The 21,923-nt window shown below is 41.8% G+C and overlaps 1 protein-coding gene across 1 annotated transcript; it reads right to left on the reverse strand.

Moving 5' to 3' along the window:
* Positions 1–7,049: 7,049 nt before the first annotated feature.
* KCNF1 (potassium voltage-gated channel modifier subfamily F member 1) lies at positions 7,050–9,546 on the reverse strand. The gene has a single exon (XM_052690082.1). The coding sequence runs from the start codon at positions 8,878–8,880 to the stop codon at positions 7,417–7,419; it is 1,464 nt and encodes a 487-aa protein (XP_052546042.1). The 5' UTR covers positions 8,881–9,546; the 3' UTR covers positions 7,050–7,416.
* Positions 9,547–21,923: the final 12,377 nt, after the last annotated feature.

A 21,923-nucleotide genomic window follows, 5' to 3' on the forward strand; every position in this document is an offset into this window, starting at 1 on the left:
TTCAACGATATAAAACAGAATTTTATTACTTTCCTTCTAACAGTTCTGAAAATCATGAGCCACAATCTTTTTGGGATGGCACATGTTAGTATTACAGAATCACAGAATCAAAGAGTCATCAAGGTTGGAAAAGACCTTCAAGATCATCCAGTCCAACCGTCCACCTATCAATAGCTTGCAATAGCATATAGTATAATATATGTATATTATATACATATAATGTAATAGCATGCAATAAGTGTTACTGACATGTGCAGTGACACCTGCAAGCCTCAGTCATGGATGTGAATACTGGGTCTTCCGTACAGCCCTGTAACTTAACATAGAATCATAGAATGGCTTGGGTTGGAAGGGACCTCAAGGATCATCGAGCTCCAATTCCCCCTGCCACATGCACAGCCACCAACCTCCATATCTAATACTAGACCAGGCTGCCCACGAATTCATCCAACCTGGCCTTGAACACCTCCAAAATTAATAAAGTAGTCCCTTCAAAATAAAAAAATAATTATATATATATATCAAACAGATCTTAGGAATAATTTGTGTTTAGACAAAAAAGGGAAGTTGACTCCTCTGCCATTTATTCACCTCTTACAAAGTCTCTTGTATTTGGAGCCTGCTGGCATGTGAGCAGTGGTGATCGTGTGGCTGAGCCAAGACCAGCTGCCCAGCCTCCAAGGCAAGAGGCTGCACACCTCTTAGCTGCTCACTGAGGTCATATCCACTCTCCTGCGCACTGTTTTTCGCAACTCAGAAAATTCTCAGATACATCAACTATGGGTGAAGCTCACCTGAAAACCTGAGTTGCTCGGGTCCCAAATGAGCAGTTCAGGTGGGAAGGATCCCCACATAAGGCAGACTGTGATGGCCCTAGTGTGCAAGGCTGGCAGCTGGCGCTCCCTCCTCCAGCCAAGGCAGCATAACTGTGCAGCATGTGAGTCACAGCAGGGATGATGTCGTACAGCAGCAATTAGTTTGCTCCTAAGGCAAACCAGTTTGAATGGTGAAGGCTTTTGCAAATGGAATTTACTGCTCCAATGCAAATAACAAACTGGCAACAACAACCCCTTAAGTCTGAAACCCAGTAGGCAATGGCTTGACATTTGGCTGCAAAGAGTTTACGGATTCCCGACGAGCTGGATAGGAGCTGTGTTTTGGAGCAACAAGTGATTTATTTCTGTGACAACCAGTAGAAATACAAGGACCTGCTGGCAAGCAAGGGTGTGATTCATTCCTCTGCAAACAAGCAAGAAGTAGCCAGCTGGCCAGTGGCCATGCCCAGGAGAAAGCCCAGGGGAGGGTACAGGTCTTACATCTGCTTGAGTCTTGCCTGCTAAATAGCAAAGGAATTTGTTGTTGGTTCTTTTTTATTATTACTGTTATATTGTACAGAACTACATTTGTTTTTAGTAATGCCTCTACAAAGTAAGCTGGGGAGGCAAAGGTCAGGCTGCCTTCTAGATATTTCATCTCTCAAGCAATAGGGCTGTGCTTTCTCTGTTATTCATGAGCAGAAAATCATTCTCATTTACACTGCAGCTGCCCCTGCAGGGACCAATCAAGGTCCCATTGTGCTGCTGTCTGACTGGTAGCCAGGAGCAGAAAATTGCTGGTGCCTGCTTGGATGTGGTTCAGAAACATCTGTTCTTTGCCATGTAAGGTTTAACATGAGCACATTTGGATAGGCAAAGCACATAAGCCCACGGTTAAAGTGATCTCTGTCCAGGAAAATGTATTACAGTGTTTCTGTTCTCTTGAAGGGAGCAGAATTTAAACACATGAGAAAACACTTGGCTAAATCAGACGGGGTTGCTGTACCCAGACCTTGTGTCTTTTGAGCATTACACTTCAGAGAGTTTTCTGTGGAAGGCTGGGGTCTTTCAAGGGGCATGGTGATGATGGGTGGACAGTTGGACTAGATGATCTCAGTGGCCTTTCCGACCTTAATGATTCTGTGATTCTCTGCATAAATAAAAGTCCTGAACCAGTGTGGTTTCCCTTGCCTGCCCCTGTGACTGAGCACAGTGCAGGAGCAGCACTGCATGGGAGTGTGCCACTCACCTGCTATGGGCTGTGAGCAGCAGAGGGACGGGGCCTTTCATCTGTCTGAAACAAAATAATGGAGTGATAGACTGAGATTAGAATAGAAAAAATGATGCTGAAAGGAAAAAAAAAGTATGTAACAGTGATAAGCTGTCCAATTATAGAGTAATCTTGATGGAGCAGAGGAAGAAACCAAAATGGCATGTAGTGTTTAATGATAATTAGTCCTGTATAAACTGAGAGAGAAGGGTTAATCCTTCACTTGCTGATAATAGACAAGCTCAGACTTCAGAGATGTGAGAAGTTAAAAATCAACGTATGGCAATGAATTCATTATTTACGTGACTGTGACAATTTGTGGTTCAACATTTTTGCTGTTAAAATAACGCAAAAATAAACAACATTGACCAACGCCTCCTTCATATTCTGGGTATAGAGTCAAAATGCTGCACCTTACACATTACTATGCTGGCAAGCATGTAAAAAGCTGATTTTGTAATGCTGGTAACTGTATCACAGCAGAAACTTTGGTTGGGATCAGTGGAGTGCATCTGAGTGATAAAGAATTTCCCCATAAAGCTGTTACAGCAGCTGGTGCTGCAGTTTGCCTCCTGCATAGCCAAGCAGGTGCCAGCTGCCAGAACGCTTTCTGAAACTGCAGCGCTGCCCGATGTGCTGCCTTCTTCCAGCGGCTGTTATCTGACTTTCCACCATCCCATGAGCTCCAACACAGAATTGTGAGCTCTGGCACAGACTGAAGAATACAGATTCATTTATTTGCAGTGCTACCTACTAGAGGGCAGAGGTTAATTCTTTACAATGTAGGGAATCACAACATTTAATGCTTAAACCAATTTTCCATTGAGGTCAGGAGAGCAACGCAATGAAAATAACTATTTCTGTAGGCATATACAATGCAGTATTCAGTCTTCCTTTTCATTTTAGGATGTAATCTTTAAAGACAGTCCTCTACTTAGATTCCTTTTAAGACTTGCCTTCCTTTCTGTGCCTATTATACCTCTTTAACTGACCAGGATGATTTAGCAGTACTTGTCTTCCAGCACACTAAATAGATTTTCAAGGCTCCCCTTACATGGGTAAGAGAAAAGGCAGCTTTAAGGCATTGGCAGCTTTTCATCTACATACGAAAGCAACAGAAAAGAAACAATGAAACGGCACCGCTTCTCCTGGAGCTCTCAGACCTTTCCATCATCTCCATTTTCCCCCTAGCAATTTATGTGAGCATGCTTCGTGCATTAGCCTCGTTCGTTCCTCTGCATCATTCCCCCTCTTATACTCTTAGGGCAGGCAGAGCTCCTACTGAATTCAGGCCTAATCCGGCTAATTGCAGGAAGAGAAAACAACTTCTGTTTTAGAGGGATATCTACATCCAAAGCAAGTGCATTAAATACACATTGCCCTGAGTCTACGAGCATTCAAGGATAACATTGCTGCAACTTCTGATGAAGTTTGATCTGCACCCAGAAGTACAGAGATTATTCCTCACATTACTGTTCGTCTGAAAGGTAAAGTGCCATGTAAAATCTGGTGAGGAAAGAAATGCTGATATTCATAGAATCACAGAATCATAGAGGTTGGAAAAGATGCCTAAGATCATCAAGCCCGATCTCCAGCCTATCCCCACCATGCCCACTGACCACGTCCCTTAATGCCACATCTCCATGATTCTCGAACGCCTCCCTGAGCAGCCCATTCCAGCACCTGACCACTCTTCCTAAGAAGAAATTTTTCCTAATATCCAACCTGAACCTCCCTAGAGGTTCTTGAGAGCATTACCTCCTGCCCTATCATGAGCATTTTTAGGCAAAATCCAGTAATATTGGATGGAACAGGCAGACAGATCTGCACGTCACCAGTAACTGCACGTAGCGGTGTGGGCAGGAAACACTGGGGTTTGTCAGGGGATGTAGCACTGATGGCCATGTTGGCAGAGGAAGCACTTCTGCGCAGCATAACTCATAAAGAATTCTGCTCCATTTATCTTAGCACATCAGAGAATGAAAATATAATGGTTTTGTGGTTCTTCCTCTTAGTTTTTTTTTGGCCACGGAGATACAAGGAGAACATGAGGTGTAAAGAAAGTTGCCTAAGGGTTGCTGAGGTTGCATCACTGTTACATTCAGCTAAAACTGAAAGCCCAGCATTAAAATCCAACCTGCAGATGTTTTTTTGTCCCCAAAGCCAAGGTGGCCTGTTAGCTGTGACGTGCTAACACGTTGGTTGCTGTGTGCCTATTACCTCCCTGAAATTAATGCCATGTGTCACCAATCACTGCAGCCATCTCCCACACATCTGAAAGCCATTTCCACTCCATTAAGCTCTATCCTGTGTGATGCCCAGAAAGCTGGGAATAGGCTTCAATTTACCTACAGCCTTAGCAATTGCCGCCAACCTATTGTAGCGTAGTTCATTAAGTTAAGACTATTGAATCAGATTCTGCTGGCAGCTAATCCCAGATTTACAGCTGAGGTTGGTGTTAGTTAGGAGATAAAAGCAGTCCCTTCAAGGTTTTACGCTGGAGCTTCTATACAAGAAGGGGACTGACAGCAACTAAAATTATAGTAGCTCTGATTTCTTCCATGTTTCTGTTCACTATTTTCTTAGAGTTAACATTTTCTCTCCAGCCCTCCCAGTTCCTTACAGTAAGGTTAGCCTGTTTGCTTTGTCCACCTAGGAGTCCAGAACTTTTGGATGGTTGTGGGGGCTGCACGGATGTTCCCACCTACTCCTCCCCAAACCCTTAGGTCTGCTAAGTCTTATTTTTTAGATTAACTTCTAATAAAGGAAAGAGACACTGCTCACCTACAGACCCCCTGTGTGCTGCCAGCATGCTCTGTCCCTTGCCAACACCTGATTTCCCCAAGGGCTCCTCCTGCAGCGTGGGCTAGGCAATTGTGTGCTGTCCATCCACGTACATTTAATGTATGTATATGTCTTACCAATATGTACCTTACACAAGCAACACCCACCAGTACAGTGCATGCAGCCTGGCTGGAGAGCTGTCTGGGCATGAGAGGCATCAAGGTCATCCCAAAGCTCTTCTCAGGCTTAAGCAGACTCTGGTGCTCAAAGGCATAACTCAATTGGGAAATACAGCAATAAATTTATTTCTGATAAGAGAGGTTCATTTATATATATATATATTAGTGTCACATTAAATAAATGGCAAAGCACAGCGTTGAAGCTTTGGTACTTGGAGTGCTAAACATATCACTCAGCATTTATATAGTGCTTTCCTCACTCAGAAAAGCACTTTTGCTAACTTAATTCACTCTCAGCCACCCTCTGCACATCAAGAAGGAAGTCAAGAAGATTTAATATCTCCATGATAGGTGAGGTGTTCCACTAGGGCTGGCACAACTCCCTTCCTCTTACTCGTCTCTCACACTTAGTATTCCATCCAAGCTGACTTTTGGTGGCTGCAAACCACACCTATATCCTGGAGGACCCCAGAGGTTGGACTAGATGATCCGAGTGGTCTTCCCAAACGTAATGATTCTATGAGGGGCAGGATTGTGCCCCTCTGGTGAGAGCCAGGGGGTGAAAAAAACTGGTGAAGGGATTCTGGTAGAAAAAGGGTTGCTTTGAATTGTTGGGTGTTTAAGACAGGACATGATGAAGAGATGGTTTAAAAGCAGGGTCATGGGAGGAGAAAGGTCTTGCGACTGCCACTGCTCCAAAGGAGTGCTACAGGTGGGTGCTAAGGACCAGCAAATGTCACCCCTGCATGGGCCACCACTCACCCTTTTGCACTTGATGCCACTGGAGAGAGCAGCCACTGCCAGCAGACAGTTTCTCCTTCACCAGAGCCCAGGGGGTCAGCATGGTGCCAGGAGAGGGTGCAGAGCCCACCCTGCATCTCTGCACCCCTCCTGTTGCCACAGCCCCATCACATGCCCAAGCACCAGGAGAAGAGTCCCAGGGGTCTGCATAGGGTCACAGATACAAGCTGCTCAGGGACAGATCATGGCTCACACTGCTGTTTTCCACCTGAAGGTGGAAATGGGCTGCTTGACACAAAAGGGAACAAATAAGGATCATCCTTTAATCTGCATGAATCTTACTTTCAGTGTACATAAACATGTCTGTACCCCAGATCTCCCCTCCCCTTTAAGCTAGCATCACTCTAGTGGATTTATTTCAATGGATCTCTCTGGTAGAGAGCCATGTATTGCACTCTTTATTTATGCCAAATGAATGCGCACATAGACAGCACCTTCTTTTGGGAAGGATGGTAGTTACACACTGGTGTTGATCAATATGCTCATTAATGAATAAGGCACTGATTAGTGCCTACTACCTCTGTAAACTGACATTCACAAAACCATGCAGTTATTGTAGGGATGGGATGGGCTGAGTTGGTTTTTTTTTTCTTAATAACCCGATAATATGCTCATTCAGATAGACAGTCCTAGCCTAAAGCCTTCGGAGATGACACCATTTTCTGAAACTTCCCTTACACTTACTTTCAAAGAGCTAAACTTTCTTATCGAGCGGTTCCTTCTCACTAATCCTCTCTTGTTTTAGTGGTGCAGTAAAAACATTGCAATGTGACTTACATTTGTAAATCTCACTGGATTATAAAGCCTTCTTGAAAGATACCTGCAACTATCAATCATAATCTTGTAATTATGGTAGAACACATGTCTATTTCATTTGTTTCTTAAAATACATTTGATTCTGTGTTGCATCACTGCCCAAAAAATAGCTTCGGGTGCTATTTAAAGTAATATTTTTTCCTGAAAGAGGAACAGATAAAAATCCAGAAAGTTAACCCCAAGGTACAGATTACAAAAATGAAACCATTCATTGCCTGCGTTATTCAGCACAAGGTACACGCTCATGCTTTCAATATTTTTAGGCTGAAAGTGTTTGCAACGTTTCACTATAAACCCGAACTGATGATGAGTGAAATATTGCTTTAATTTTTGAGAACTATTTTCCTAGCTGCAAAGCCACTGATCACAGCCTGGAAGACACACTCGGTGGGATGTTGCTCTTTATTGTTACAGGTACAGAGCTCTGAATTGGCAATGCTGCACACTCAGATCATCAAACATTTACAGGTCAGGAAGAACTTTTCAGTATTTAAAATGGTTACAAATGGTTGTTGTCAGAATGCAATCATTATAAGCAGTCTGATCTCAATGGAGTCCTATGGTTTTACTTTGGATAATAACAGCAAAGTCTTACCAACTGCTGATGGAGGTAGCACGGGTTAGTTTGTGTTCACGTTGGAAAAGCAAAGCAGTGCTCCCTCCCAGCACCAACAGATCCCTCGTGTCCTTTCCAAAGCTGTTTGTCAGGTTGTCCCCATCTATAGGCTTAGCGCCGACAACAGCTCACAGTTTATTTGCAGCTTTGAAGCCTGGTCCTATAGTGTTTCTCTTCTGACAGGAGATGAATAAAGGTGTCACTGTGGGAGACTTTTAGCCGGCTGCTATAAAAAGGGCCCTCCTTGCCCTCACTTGCAAGGTCCCCGAGTTCACCCTTGAAGCTTGCAGTTTTCCCCTCAGCTGAGTTTAGTTCCATCAGCTCCAACTCGTGCTTGGCAGCCGTTTCTAAAACCCTCTGTTTGTTATAGTACCTGACAAAGTTGTTAATGATAGGGTGGATGGGAAGGGCAATCGCTATCACTCCGCAAAGAAAACTGATGGCAGCATTCAGTTTTCCTAGAGTTGTTTTGGGGTATATGTCTCCATACCCGACCGTGGTCATGGTGATGATTGCCCACCAGAATGACTGAGGGATGCTTTTAAATAAGGTATCGGGGTGACTTTGCTCCATGGTATAACCCAGGGCAGAAAAGACAAAGATCCCAACAGCTAAGTACATGAGGAGCAGCCCCAGCTCCTTAAAGCTGCGTTTCAGAGCATAGGTCAAGGTCTGGAGCCCCGAGGAGTGCCGTGCAAGCTTGAAAATCCTCGCGACCCTCATGATGCGCAGTGCCTGGACTGCCTGCTGGACATTGCTCAGCTCCATCAGCTTGGCTCCCAGGTGTGTCAAGGTGAGGCTGACATAGAAAGGAAGTATAGCTAGTACATCGACAATGTTCATGAATGACAGGGCGAAGTGGAGTTTATTTGGAGAGGAGATGAGCCTCAGCACGTACTCCATGGTGAACCAGCCTATGCAGGCTGTCTCGATGCTGTCCAGGGTTGGGTGCTCCACACGGTTTCCCTCCGCATCTAAGACCTGCATGTCTGGGATGGTCCCCACGCACATCACAACTGAGGAGATCAAAATGAACAGGAAAGACAGAACGGCAATCACTCGAGCTGGGTAGGATGATTCTGGCTTCTCCAAGAATTTCCAGATGTACTTTTGACATCTTTTCCAGCGGCTTTCGGAGGCATCCACTCCCAAGTCATCCAGGATCAGTTGCACCCTTCGGGCTATTTCCTCCAGTTCCTCCTTTTTCTCACTCAGATGAGTTTTGCAGCAGTCATCCAAAAATTTAAGATCCACTTTCCAAAATTCCATCTCATTCTTGAAACAGATGGGGCATATTCCTTTCTTCATGTGAATTTCCCCAAAGTAGTACACATCAATAATGCATTTGAAAGCATCTGGATCTCTGTCAAAGTAAAATTCTCTCTTTCCAGGATCGTAGTCATCGCAGAGAGAGAATATGCTGTCGTATCCCCCCGACAGGCAGTTGAGCAACTCTGCCAGCCGTGTCCCTGGGTACTGGTTCAGGTTATCACTGTAGAACACCTGCCTCACCCCACCGACATTGACTACGATCTCAGTTTCTTCGTTTTTCTCTGTTACGTCAGTGTCCGCATCTGGAAACCTAAAGTCACCTGCCATTTTAAATGGTGTTGGATTCTAGCTGATTTTTAGGCTGCCGTTCGGTTTCAAAGACTTGTGGATTTAATTTCTCATGAAAGCAAATCGGCAGCAAATCAGCTCTGCTGCAAATGAATGACCTGGAGCGGCGGGGGAAAAGGCTACGGACACAGACCTGCGCTCAGGAAAGCCTGGTGAGGGATGCAACAAGCTGCAGTGAAAAGACAAGTCATTGGGCTGCCGTGCCTGAAAGCAGGAGGTTAGAAAGCTCCAGCGGATCGGAAAGAGAAGAAGCCATTCAATAAAACTCACCCCTCTGCTCAGTGCTTGAGAGTCTTTTCGGGTCCCATTCTCTCTCTAAAGTGCTATTTGTTCACAGGTTGGAAGTCACGGCCGAGAAATAAATCCTGTGCTCTGCTTACTGCAAAGTGGCTGACAGTTCTCGGGGAGGGTGAGCCCGCAGAAAACTGTTGCCGTTTCCCTCTTCGATGTTTCCCTAGAAAGATGCTTTTTGATTGGGCTTTTTCTTTCCGTTCTCTTTTTACTTTGAGGTCCTCCCGAGTTTCCGCGCTGACTCCCGCACACGGTCGGTGCGAGCGCGCAGAGCAGAAACTTGGGCTTGTTTTCCCGTCGCTGTTTCCCAACACAATGGGGCTGAACTCCTTTCCCAGCCCTACCCTCTTCTGGCGAAACCCAGCAAAGCACCAGCTGCAGCAGCACCCGGCTATTTATATACCCGCACGCCTGCAAGAGGAAGGCTTTCCAAGCTGCCGTGCACCTGAGTGATATTTTTTTACGTATATTAAACACAATACCCGATAATCTATAAAGGAATTCAGAGCTGCAGTACAGTGCTTCTATGAGAAATGCAGAGAAAAACAGTCTCTTCTGATGGTAAAAGTCAGAGGAAAAAAAAAGAGAGGAAAAAAAAATAAAGAAAAAAAAAAAAAGTGTTTTGAAATAAAGACCCAATGTAAATCTTGCTCTGGTGCAAATGAAGAGTGATTCCCTGACAGGATTTTGAGTTACTGTTGGCTTCGTAAAATCAGAGAATTGTTTGAGTTGGAAGGGACCCTTAAAAGTCATCCAGCCCAACTCCCTGCAACAAACTGGGACACCCAAAGATCCATCACGTGCTCAAAGCTCCATCCAGCCCAACCTTGAGTGTCTTCAGGGATGGGGCATCAACTAACTACCTCCCTGGGCAACCTGTGCAGTGCCTCACCATCCTTTTTGTAAAAATTTCTTCCTTATATCCAATCTAAATCTCCACTCCTTTAGTTTGGAGACATTTCCCTTTGTCACGTCACCACAGACTCTGCTAAGAGTCTGTTCCTTCTCTTTTACAGATACTGAAAGGCTGTTCTCAGGTCTCCCTGGAGCCTTCTATTCTCCACACTGAACAGCCCCAGCTCCCTCAGCCTGCCCCAATTTGTACCCATGTTATAGTCAAATGGAGACCACGAAGCTTTCACTGTAGTTGTAGAATCAGACTTTCCCTGCACTCTGTGCGCATTTCCCCCTCAGTAACTTCTGAGCTCTTCCCATTCACTGTCCTCTGAAAACTGGTAAGTGAAGGGGAGCAGAGAGGCAAATCAAGCGACAGCTTGCCTCTCCAGACTCATGTTGACACTGGGACAAGGAAGAGGGCTTTGACGTGCTCACTGTCATCATGTCACTCAGCGATGGGTAATCCAGGACACACCTTGCACCCTGATGGGGGATGAATGAGAGGTTGTGCACCAGGCCTCATTTTGGCATGGAGTGTGCACATGGCCTCAGTATTTACGGTACCATGGAAATTGGTCATGACTCCCAGGGAAGCTCAGGCCAGGATTTACATCGCTGCTCCAGGCCCTTTCAGATTTTGCAATGACCTTCCTTGTCCCTGAGCTCTCACACAAGGAAGGAGAGTGAAAACTCGCTAAGGAAAAGATGGATTCAAGAAACCTGTGAAGCAGAGGAGCACAGTCCTTTGTCTTTCACACATCTGTGCACCAGTTTATAGAGCAAAGCCTACAGCCAAGTGGAAGTGGATTCTTGCTGCTCTGTTCTTGTCACTCAGGAAATGCAACACCCAGTTACTAGGGAGGAATAAGACGTGCATGAACCACAGCTCTATCACCTTCTTTGAATGCCTGGGTTGGATCACTCATATCCATGCTGCAGAATGGCAGAGGGCAAGGAGTAATACTGCAGGGTTTGAACACCTTATTCAAGTGACAGCCTAGGAAATTATAATAGCCATCAGCCTGCACCTGAGCCACACCATTAGTCTCTGCAGGTCATTGTCACCTCTCATGTTCCCAAGGGTATGACATAAGGTAGAAGTAACACGAGACGTAACTTGAATTTTGTTCCACATATATATTTACTGAGACTTGCAAACTTTTTCAGTCAAGAGAAATATCTAGTAGATCTGGAAAAAAAATTAGAGGCTCAGCAATAAATATTTACCCAGCTAATCACACACTGAAATGAGATTTCCTTCCCTGCTGCCATGAATGGTTATCTAGACTTTAGCAAAATAAATTTTAAGATGCCAATACCACTGACATGGTTGCACAGATGACAGATGCGGATGAGGTTACAGACTGCCAATTTGTTCAAAATAAATTTGGGACCCAGGATAGTTAACTTTAAAATGCTGACAGGCTGAATTAGTGTGAAGAAACAGGTTTCTGGGTTCTCAACCCCAGATCTGACTGCCTCAGACACCTACTCTCTGTGATCCATGATTCATTGCAGTGATCTCTTGGTTTTTCTCCAGGTTGCAATACCAAATCACGGTATCAGTCCAACAACACTGATCCAAAAGCACCACCTTCACTTCCAAAAAGTCTGTTCTCCCTGTAATTTTGCAGAACAAAACATTCCTGCAAATTAGTATATGCATTGTTCAGTTTGAAAGGTGAAATCAGTTCCTCTCGAATGAGAAATTTCAGCACATTCTCAAAAGGTTGGAAAGAAACTATTTTTGAAATGCCAGATTGGTCCTTATGAAGACTCTACTTGCGCAGCTGCTAAAATCCTGGTGCTTTACTCTCCTGTCTTGCACCTTTTCAGAGATCTTTACACCTTTCAGCCTGACTGTCAAATATCAGCGAGCTGATTGCATTTTAAATCCACTTGGACAAATGTAAATGATCCAGAAAGAGGGTCAGGGAAAATCACCACATATTAAGATTTTGTTTCTTATTAGCGAAGAGTGAGACATTCTTACTTGAAATTATTTTTTGTCAGACTTATTGCACAGCAGCAAACAGCAGAATGAATAATAACAAATAATTTATTTCGCTAATTTAATTCATTTTTTCATCCATGAAAAGAGAGATTCTCTGATCTAATAATTTCAGTAGATAATTAGTGCCCTGCAACTCATTTAGGAGTTGTTTGCTGCATTTATTAAGGATTCAAAATTCAACTTCTGCTGATTTGTTGGGACTGGACAAGCAGATCAGGCCGGAAGCAAGAAGAGCTGGGAACTGAATTCCTAAGGATTCAGTAAGAAACAGAGATATCTCCTTTCAGTATAAAGGAACAACCCATACAGATGTGTTAAGTTTTGACTATGGTTCTGACTGATTCTGTCAGGGAGATCTGTAGGATGATCATTTGGATCTCAAGCCTTGCAGCCTGATGGAAGGGCTCAGGATAGCAACATCCCGGGTTGCTGAGATCTCCTGGAGGACTTGGATCACCATGGGGTGGTCCACAAGGTGTAAGAGTACCTCTGGATCCTACAAAGTGCTTAGATCTCTGTCTGAATTCCCAAGTTCAAGAAAGATTAGGCCCTTGCTATGATTGTCCAACAGAGGGAAGATAGAATATGTCTAATGCCATCTGATTGATGTGGACAATTCCCAAACCCTGTTTGGCAATCAGGGACCATTCCTAATAAGCAGGATATCAGCCTATATTGAAGACTACAAAGAAAGTCCTAAAATAGATGGAGACGAGTCACCAGTTGGCCTCGGCTTCCAGAAACACCTACGAGCTGGTCTAGATCATACTGAGGTAAGCTGAGTCACCGGCTGCCATTGGGCACCTGCTTTTTTGTCCTTTTTATGATTTCCAAGCTAGGTGCAGTTGTGCAGCCCTCAGAGACAGTACAACTAACAGCAGGTTTGGATGATATTGGATCCTAAACAATGTAACCCCCAGATACCTACTCAATATAATTGCTTCCTGTTCAATATAACCACGTATTTCTGCTTCATCACATAAGGTTTTTATATGACACCCCCAAGGCTGGAACTGTGATGGATCCAGCAAGAGATCTCACCACCTAACGTATAACTTATTTTCAGGCAGAATCAGAGAAACATAGAATCATTTAGGTTGGAAAAGACCTTTAATATCATTAAGTCTATTCAGTCACACAACACTAAAAGTCCACAGCTAAGTTCTGTCCTTAGACACCAAATCCACACCTTCTAAATTCCTCTGGGTTTGACAACTCCATCACCTCCCTTAGCATCTCATTCCTAACCATCATTTTGTCGAAGAAATTCTTCCTGATATCCAGGCAAAACTGATAGAGGCAAATGTAGGAAGCTGCTCAAGTCAGGCACATCATGAAAAGTCAATCAGAGACCAAGAGGAGGATTGAAAAAGGAAATATCTTAGTTCCTCAGGATATTCTGGGGACAAATTTTGCAGCTACTCAGGGACTGCTTTGGTAGCAGATTGCACAAAGTTCTATGTGGATGAAGCATAATTTCTTCCTTCGAGCTACGCAATTTCATGTCATTGACAACACTGAGGTGTTGGAGCAAGTCCAGAGGAGGGCCACAGAGATAATCAGAGGGCTGGAGCACCTCCTGTACAAGGACAGGCTGAGAGCTGGGGCTTTTCAGCCTGGAGAAGAGAAAGCTTCAAGGAGACCCTACAGCATTCTTCCAGTATCTGAAGGGGGTCTACAGAAAAGCTGGGGAAGGACTTTTTATAAAGGCATGTAGTGACAAGGTGATTGGAAATGGCTTTAAACTGGAAAAGGGTAGATTTAGACTAGATATTAGGAAAAAGTTCTGTACTGTGAGGGTGGTGAGACATTGGAAATGAAGCATGCCCACCACCAGCTGATATTTCTGGCTATAGGTGAGTCCAGTCCCTTGATACGGGAAAAGAAGGGCTCCCTCAAATGCAAATTTTGTGAAACTAAATTTCTACATTTTTTTATATACCTGTCTGTGTGTTTAGGATTGATATTTCAGAAGTAATAGGTTGTGAAATGTCTGAACAGAGGTGGGTATCTCAGAATAACTTCAACCTGTGAATCTGGTTCAATGTCTCTGCCTCTGGCATGCACACATATTTTCCCATGACTATTATTTCAGACCAAGTCCCTTCATAGTTTATATTCACCACTCTTAGGTACATTGGTTCTTTTTTCAAGTTCAAAATTATACATAACCAGTCAATTTGTTCTAGCAGATCTTGTAATTAAATCCTTATTAAAAGATGGGTAATAACTTGTTATACATTTTAATTGGCCTTACTTTCCATTTGACACTAATGAGTCTATTTTCCCATACAATTAAACCTGCTTTAAGTGGCCACTCAGGGGACAAGCCAAATCTCTGATTTAATGTAAATGGTTTTAAGTAAATAGGATGTAGCCTCCACTGCAAGATGCTAGCAGCTGGGTTCAAATTAAGCAGATTATTGAATCATGACTAGGATGTGAGATGGAGATGATGTAAAACTTTTTAAGACCCTGTCTTGTTTTCAGTCTCTGTTTTGAGGGAAGACTGGAATTCTGCTTCCTGATCCAACAGCACAGTCCTCTACAGTGCTTGGAGTTGGAATAGCGTTTAATAATACTCTGCCCAAGCTATGGCTCTTATTTCTGTGCAAAACCATGAGTTTAATTTGTGCTATTTTACAATGGAAGAGTTTTTAATATGAACTAGTATTTTTACTGTGGGCAACCAAAGTAAAGAATATGATTAAATCATTCACATAAGACATAGTCAAAAGCACTCCTGTTCGTGTGTTCTGAGAGCAAGGAAAAGTAGGAAAGTGTTTTCTAGTGTGAAAATGCTGCAAAGGAAAACAGTAATATATGTATGTATATGCCATCAATATGCTGTAATAAAAATAAAATACTTTCATTTATCCTAGAAAATATTACAGTACTGAGGAAAATTTAGGCTTCACCAGAGCTGTATTTCTCTTGTAAATATCAAATTTTCCATCTTTCAATGAGCAGAGTGTGTTATGGGACACAGAAGAGGAAGAGGAAGGTGTGTAGGCAGTAGTAGAGGCAGAGTTCATATCCTTACAAATACAAAGTTAATCTTATGGCACCCAAAGAGGAGTCTATGAACATTTACTTCATTAAATCCCATAGAACTGAGAGCTATTGCAGGAGGCCCTGAGCATTTAGTTGATGCTCTCCTGCTGCCAGTAGACAAAGCAAAGAGGCAAAGCAAACTTAGTTTCCTGTTGTACCTACTGCCTATTTTTGAAGCTGTAGGGAAGCATGTTTGTGCTCTTACTGTCTTTGAAGAAGAAGTCCAGATATCTGCGTGGACTTGAAAAAGTGATTTTAGCATCTCCATTTTTTCCATGTTCAGTTAACAAAACTTCTTAATTCAAGTGAAATTTTGAAGATGTTTTAAGTCAATCAGAACTACATTTTCTGAATGATAAATGATGTATCAAAATAATTTTCTGGCCTTCCTCTGGACACTGGTGATCAGGCAGGTTGTTTACACATCACATTTCTTCACAGATTGCAAGAACACTTTTTATTTGGCAAACATATTACAAATAAGTTTACACATTATCTGAATGGCTCTAAGGGCAACTCATGTTCCTGAGTGAGTTGTCTAGACAATGGATGAGTCAAGCCTTTCATCCATTCTGTTTTATACAACCATCAGTTCTGCTCAGTTAAGATTTCATTTCACTTTACTAAAAATGAATGCCTTTCGTTACTATGTGCCATTTAATTGAACATTCTGCATAGTAACTCACTTTGTGATAGAGTCACAAGACTATTTAAACAATGTAAGGCATACAATATGGGTTCGTTGTGTGTACTCCCAGTGTCCTCAAAGACTCAAGATATCCCATTCAGGGGAAAAAAAAAAAAAAGGCTAAGGAGATGAAAGGAATTTCAGTGATGAATGGAAAATGCTGCTGTTCAGCCCTTTCTTTATTGCCATTCTGTGACATTTGCAATTGTTCTGTCTGGGTGAGTAACGAGGACTTCATTGCTTCTGTTCAGCTTCACTGCAAATTTCTGCTGCTAACACCGGTTAATCTCAGGACAGCCAGAGGTTTCTTGTGCTGGGAGTGGGGACATTTCAACTACCCTCTGTATCTATGCTTCTCACAGGTGACCTTGAGAAAAGAGTCCCTGCCTGGCTTCTCCTCCATGGTCTGGCCTCAGTTTTTCTCCACTAACCATTTCCTCAGGCTTTCGTGCAGTTAGTGAGGCTGTGTACTGCCAGAGTTGAGGAAGAATGACCCACCAGATCAGCCTGCCCACTCTACATTTTACCATAGATCACTGTACATATAATACTACATACAGTCATAAATTCTTGTGCTAATGGAAACTTGTTAATTACACTGAATATAAGAGTCAAAGCATCATCTAGGTTGGAAAAGTCCTTGAAGATCATCGAGTCCATCTGCCAGCTTCACCACCTAAGTTTCATCACTGAAGTATGTCTATTACTGCCACAGCCACATGGATCATCTTCCAGGAGTGAGGGCTCCAACAATTCCCTGTTTCAGTGCTTGATCATCCTCTCCATGAAGAAATTCTTCCTAAAATTCATCTACATCAGGATAGAAACTGCAGTGCAACCTGCTTGTCAAATCTAAAATCTTAGCCTAGTTGTGTTAAATACTCCAGTATTTACCTAGCATTATAAAAAATAGCTCAAATCTGAACAGTTTCCCCTGATTATTTTTAGTTGGAGAGAAGCATGGATGTTGTCATTTGAAGTCAGGTACAACCAGGCAAACAACCCCATAAATGTGACAAGCATGCATTATTATCAGTTCTTATACAAACAAATAATACGGAAATTAATTATCTATGCCTAGAAATCGGCTTTGCAGATTATGAATGAGATTATAAAAGCAATTGTCAATGGCTCCTCATGGAGTTTTGACCTTTGGTTCATTTGAGAAGAGATCTAGGTACAGTTACACCACCATAAATATTGAAAATAATTTTTTATTAATCCTTACAGGTTCAGTTTCTTCTGTTATAACTGGTTTTACACTGGTGTATGAAGGGAGAATCAGGTCCTACATGTTTTATACATTTTGTAATAAATTCCTAATATACATGAGTGGGGAAATAAATCAGAATTTTACATAGCAGTGTCCTCATTCCCCAGCTCCACATTCTATTTGAGACTTCCATCTCAGAGCTTGTAATAAACCATTTACTGCCCAAGCATTCAGTTTCTTCTTCATTTAGTTCTTGAAGTACACATCTTCCTTGTCAGGACTGATGAATATTAATTTTAAAGAGAGCTATACAGAAAACAGAATATTTTCTAGGAATTTCCAGTGTTCTGACATTTCATTGACATACATGAGAAAGAAAAAGTAATCTGGATTTTAAAATTTTTGCTTGCATTGACATATCAAAGAAATCTAAATATACATCAGTTCAAAAATTTCAGTTAGCAACACTGACATTTTACACTGTAAAAATACTTATATTCCACATAGTAGATATAACATGTTAATATTGTGCTTTAAATACAGTGCAGTTCGTGCAGTACAATTTATAAATAAAAAGAATTCAGCTGCAAACTGAAATTAAATGTTTTATCTCCCATGATAAATATATTATGGCACTATGAAAACAGTTTGTCTCCACATGACGGTATATCTCAACTAAGCGATTTTATTGTAAATTTTGGCAACATTTAATTTTACCCAGATGTGTTTTCTGACATCAATCTCCTGTGTCAAAATAATTACCAGTTCTATTTCCAGTGTGCGTCACCACTAATTCTGATGCTGACGACATTCTTTGCTTCTCTTGCCAGACCACTTCTTAGAAATTGGAAATGACAGATGGGAGTTGTAAGAGGAAAAGGATACTTTCTGTGCATACAGCCACAGGGCAAGAGAAAAAGTCAACATCCTCCACACAGATATTTACTTGCTGTCGCCTTTATTTTCTCTGTAGCCCCTCTTGTCCTATTAAACTTGAATCCTCTTCAGTTGTTCTCTATGTGCACATTTTTCAAAGGGAAAGAATGTCCTTAACAAAACCTTTGGGAAGCCTGAGGGTGTTAATGAAGTGCTCTTCACATCGATCAAAGAGTAACAAAGCTGGTCCATTCACCACGTGTGGACACAGATCGCCAAAGCAGCTCAAAGTCAATAAAACACCAGAGGAAATAATTTCTATTGTGTCAGTATATGAATGTAACAAAAATTCAAATGAGGGTCTTCTTCTGGTTCTACCACGACCACTTTTTAACTGCAACACTACAATATGAATACATAAAATGTATAGTGTGTCACTGATAAAATGGCAAGCCAAGAGATTTATACCTTACAAGTGCCGTATTTTAAAAATTCTTCTTTGTTTGTCTAATTGTCTGTTTGCTTGATTGTTTTATTTTGCTTTGTTTTTATAGGATCACCTGAATTTCATCTACTGAAAGCAAACTCCTGCAGAACTGTGGTTCCATTTGGGGCACAGTGGCCCACCAGCTCTGCATATTGGCTTAATAACATGAATCATATCTGAGGTATCATAAGATCTATCTGTATTAATTCTCAGTGTACACTTTGAGTATTAGCAATGGGATATCCAAATTATATTGTTAATACTTTGTGCTTTTTGGGCAAGCAAAAGATATGTAATTATTGCACACACGTACAGGAAAAAAAATTATTCTCTGACTGAGTCATTATTAAGTTACTAATGACCCTGATGTATTCCAAAGGAATTCTATATTGGATTATTCACTGATAACCCTCAGCTGGTTTTCAAGTCCTGCCAAACCATCCAAACCACTGTTTCAAAAATTAAGTGAACATTCTGTAGACAAAATAAATAAACACAAACAGATGAACCCATCGCAGTGGCAGAGATTCACCCAGACTTGCTGCTAGATCAAATAACCAGGAAAGTGACATTCTCTACCCCGTTTTCCATGAACTCATTACAAGGATGTCTCAGTTTAAACACATAAAATTATTGCAATAATTTTTCTTTTTATCCTGCTTGGAAATTGCTTGCAAGATGATCCTACTTTCTTTCAAATGTTTTCATTATTGCTGCTAATTATTTATTGGTATTACAAATGTGCACACAGGTATCATTGGTCATTGGGAAATTATTCCAGAAATGAGCAAGAAGCAATAAAGAATGAATAGCAATCAAGAACAGAGACAGCACATCCGTATGCTAATACTTTTTACCTACATGAATACCTGCAATATTCTTTATATGAATAAATACCTCTTCTTCCCACAGCAAAGCGATGGGAATACCAATCATAAAATCATAGAATCATAGAATGGCCTGGGTTGAAAAGGACCACAATGATCATCCAGTTTCAACCCCCCTGCGATGTGCAGGGTCACCAACCACCAGACCAGGCTGCCCAGAGCCACATCCAGCCTGGCCTTGAATGCCTCCAGGGATGGGGCATCCACAACCTCCTTGGGCAACCTGTTCCAGTGCATCACCGCCCTCTGTGTGAAAAACTTCCTCCTAATATCTAACCTAAACCTCCCCTGTCTCAGTTTAAAACCATTCCTCCTTGTCCTGTCGCTATTCACCCTTATAAACAGCTGTTCCCCTTCTCATGATTCCAGTGGATCTTTGGAATCAAGAACACGTGGATTTCTTTTAAGTGTAAGGATTGATATTTACTGTCAGTTGTGGGATTTTCAGTTGAACAATGTAGTTTTTGTTGGAATCTATAAATAACTTCACTGATTACATGAAGAACATCATATATACCTTCTATCATTCCAGAAATATATATTTCTTCCCGTTAAATGGAAAACTTGATTCTATCTGAGATTACCCATGCATTTCTTATTGTGTGTGTGGTGTCTGGTGGAGAAAAACAGAAAATAAAGTTAGCTAGAAAGCAAGAAATTTCTCTTGCTCCAGACTAAGCTTGAAAAGTTTTTTTCCCCCTTAGAATAAAATTTTTTTGGCAATTTCCTCAGTTATTTTTTTCCAGTGTATTTTTTTACATTTTAATCTTAGCGGCATATTGGAAGAAAACCTGGCATCAACGTTCAGATAAAGCAAAGGCTTATTTCCTATATCCTCAACAGAAAATTCAGGCACTGTGATCTCAGGATTTCCATAGCACTGCAAATTCCCCAAGAGCACTGCATGGTTTCATATACCCTGTCCTCACCAGGAAAACAGCATTGAGAGCTCAGTTGAGGGCAATCAAAAGGCAATTGGTGAGGCACTGAGCGCTAAACTTGTTTTGAAAAAACACCAGTATGCTTTCAACTTCTTATACAGAAAATTCTCTTTATACTGACACAATTGCAGCCAGGAACAAATAGTATTACCTGACTGCTATTTATTAATAGTCAAAGAAGATAAATTTCCCGGGTTGCTCATAGTACCAAATCTTAATCCTAGAGAATACTGATGAGCAGTAATGAAGTGTCTGTAATTTTAAAAATCACAGAATCGCAGAATGGCCCTGGTTGGACGGAACCTCAAGGATCATGAATCTCCAACCCCCCTGCTACATGCAGAGCCACAAAAAAAGGGTAATACAGTAGTGATTAAAAAAGCCCCTACTGTCATATGATGAACCCTCTTTTTTTTCTTTTTTTGAAGTGATTTGCAGTTTGCTCTCAAGTGCAGCTACTTTGATCTCAAATCAGTACTTAGGCAAAGCATCTACCTGCTCACCATCCCTACCTTAACATTCAACGTGTTAAATATGCTGAGAGTTCTTCTGGAGCACTCATGGAAGATTCTCCCTTTGATGCTTTCCTACTTCCTGTTTCTGATGAACCACATCATCCCCTTTTTTCTCAGGCTTTCTCTCCCTGCCCTCTGGCATGATACAGCCACGATTGTTCTGCAAAACCTCATCTTGGTTTCAAAATCCCATTTCATTTTTCATGAAGTGGCCAAGTTTGCATGCACTGGCTTGAGGACCAAGCATAGAAAGTGATGGTGAGGTGCACAATTGTGCTTATTCAAAGTCATGGTGGACGGCAGAGGATAGGAGGAACAAAACAGTGAGGAACTGATAGTTATCTGCAGCTTTGCCACACTACTTCCATGGAAAAAAAACACTCATTCATCCTATGTTTTCTTTCAGAATCAGCTTTACAGTCTCCAGAGGCCAGAGGAAGGGATCAATGGACGTTTGCTGACCGATTTTCTTAATCCACCAACAAATGCCTATGTACTGAGACCACATTTCATGCTGGTCTGTAGTCATAAAGGAAGAAGTCAGCGTTCAGGAATTGCAACGGAAGGGTGTGATGAACAGTTACTGTTTTCATCACTCTGTTGGAAAGGATCATTCCATACAATAAAAAAAGATTCCCCAATTGTTTATCTGAGACTGTTATCCATTTGGATAGCATATGTCTTCTTATATTGTATGCAAATTTCCACTAATCCTACATTAGAAGGAAACTGCTAATAACTAACTGAAAATTCTAGCCCAAGAGAAGTGCTGGTTACTTGTGTTCAAAGCATCTGGCTATGGTCATGATAAACAGATTGGGTTCCCAGCCAGAACGGGAGGGAAAAAGAAAAAAATCCTGTCATATTTTAAAGCCAGTCCCCTGATGAATGTGCCTCATCTCTTCTATACTCTAAAAATCTCTTATTTTAGCCAAAATAGCAGGAAAATATACAGTCATGTCAGATTCACAGTCAATATACAAACAATAAAATCTGATGAAAGCTTTTGAGACTGACCCAAAACACTGGGCCTGTTTCACTCAGCCATCCCTTAATGCCATGCTTCGTGCCTCTGTGTTTATCAGGCATCGATCACTGTGATATGGTGGGCTGGCCAAAAAAACAAAGGCAAGGAGCATTTGGACTCATTATTCCCATT

Source organism: Tympanuchus pallidicinctus, unplaced genomic scaffold, assembly GCF_026119805.1.
Source record: "Tympanuchus pallidicinctus isolate F22 unplaced genomic scaffold, pur_lepc_1.0 scaffold1, whole genome shotgun sequence".
NCBI lineage: Eukaryota > Metazoa > Chordata > Aves > Galliformes > Phasianidae > Tympanuchus > Tympanuchus pallidicinctus.

Bases quoted from the DNA above. Each gene is read 5' to 3' on its own strand.
- KCNF1 (XM_052690082.1), bottom strand. From the start codon at position 8,880: ATGGCAGGTGACTTTAGGTTTCCAGATGCGGACACTGACGTAACAGAG.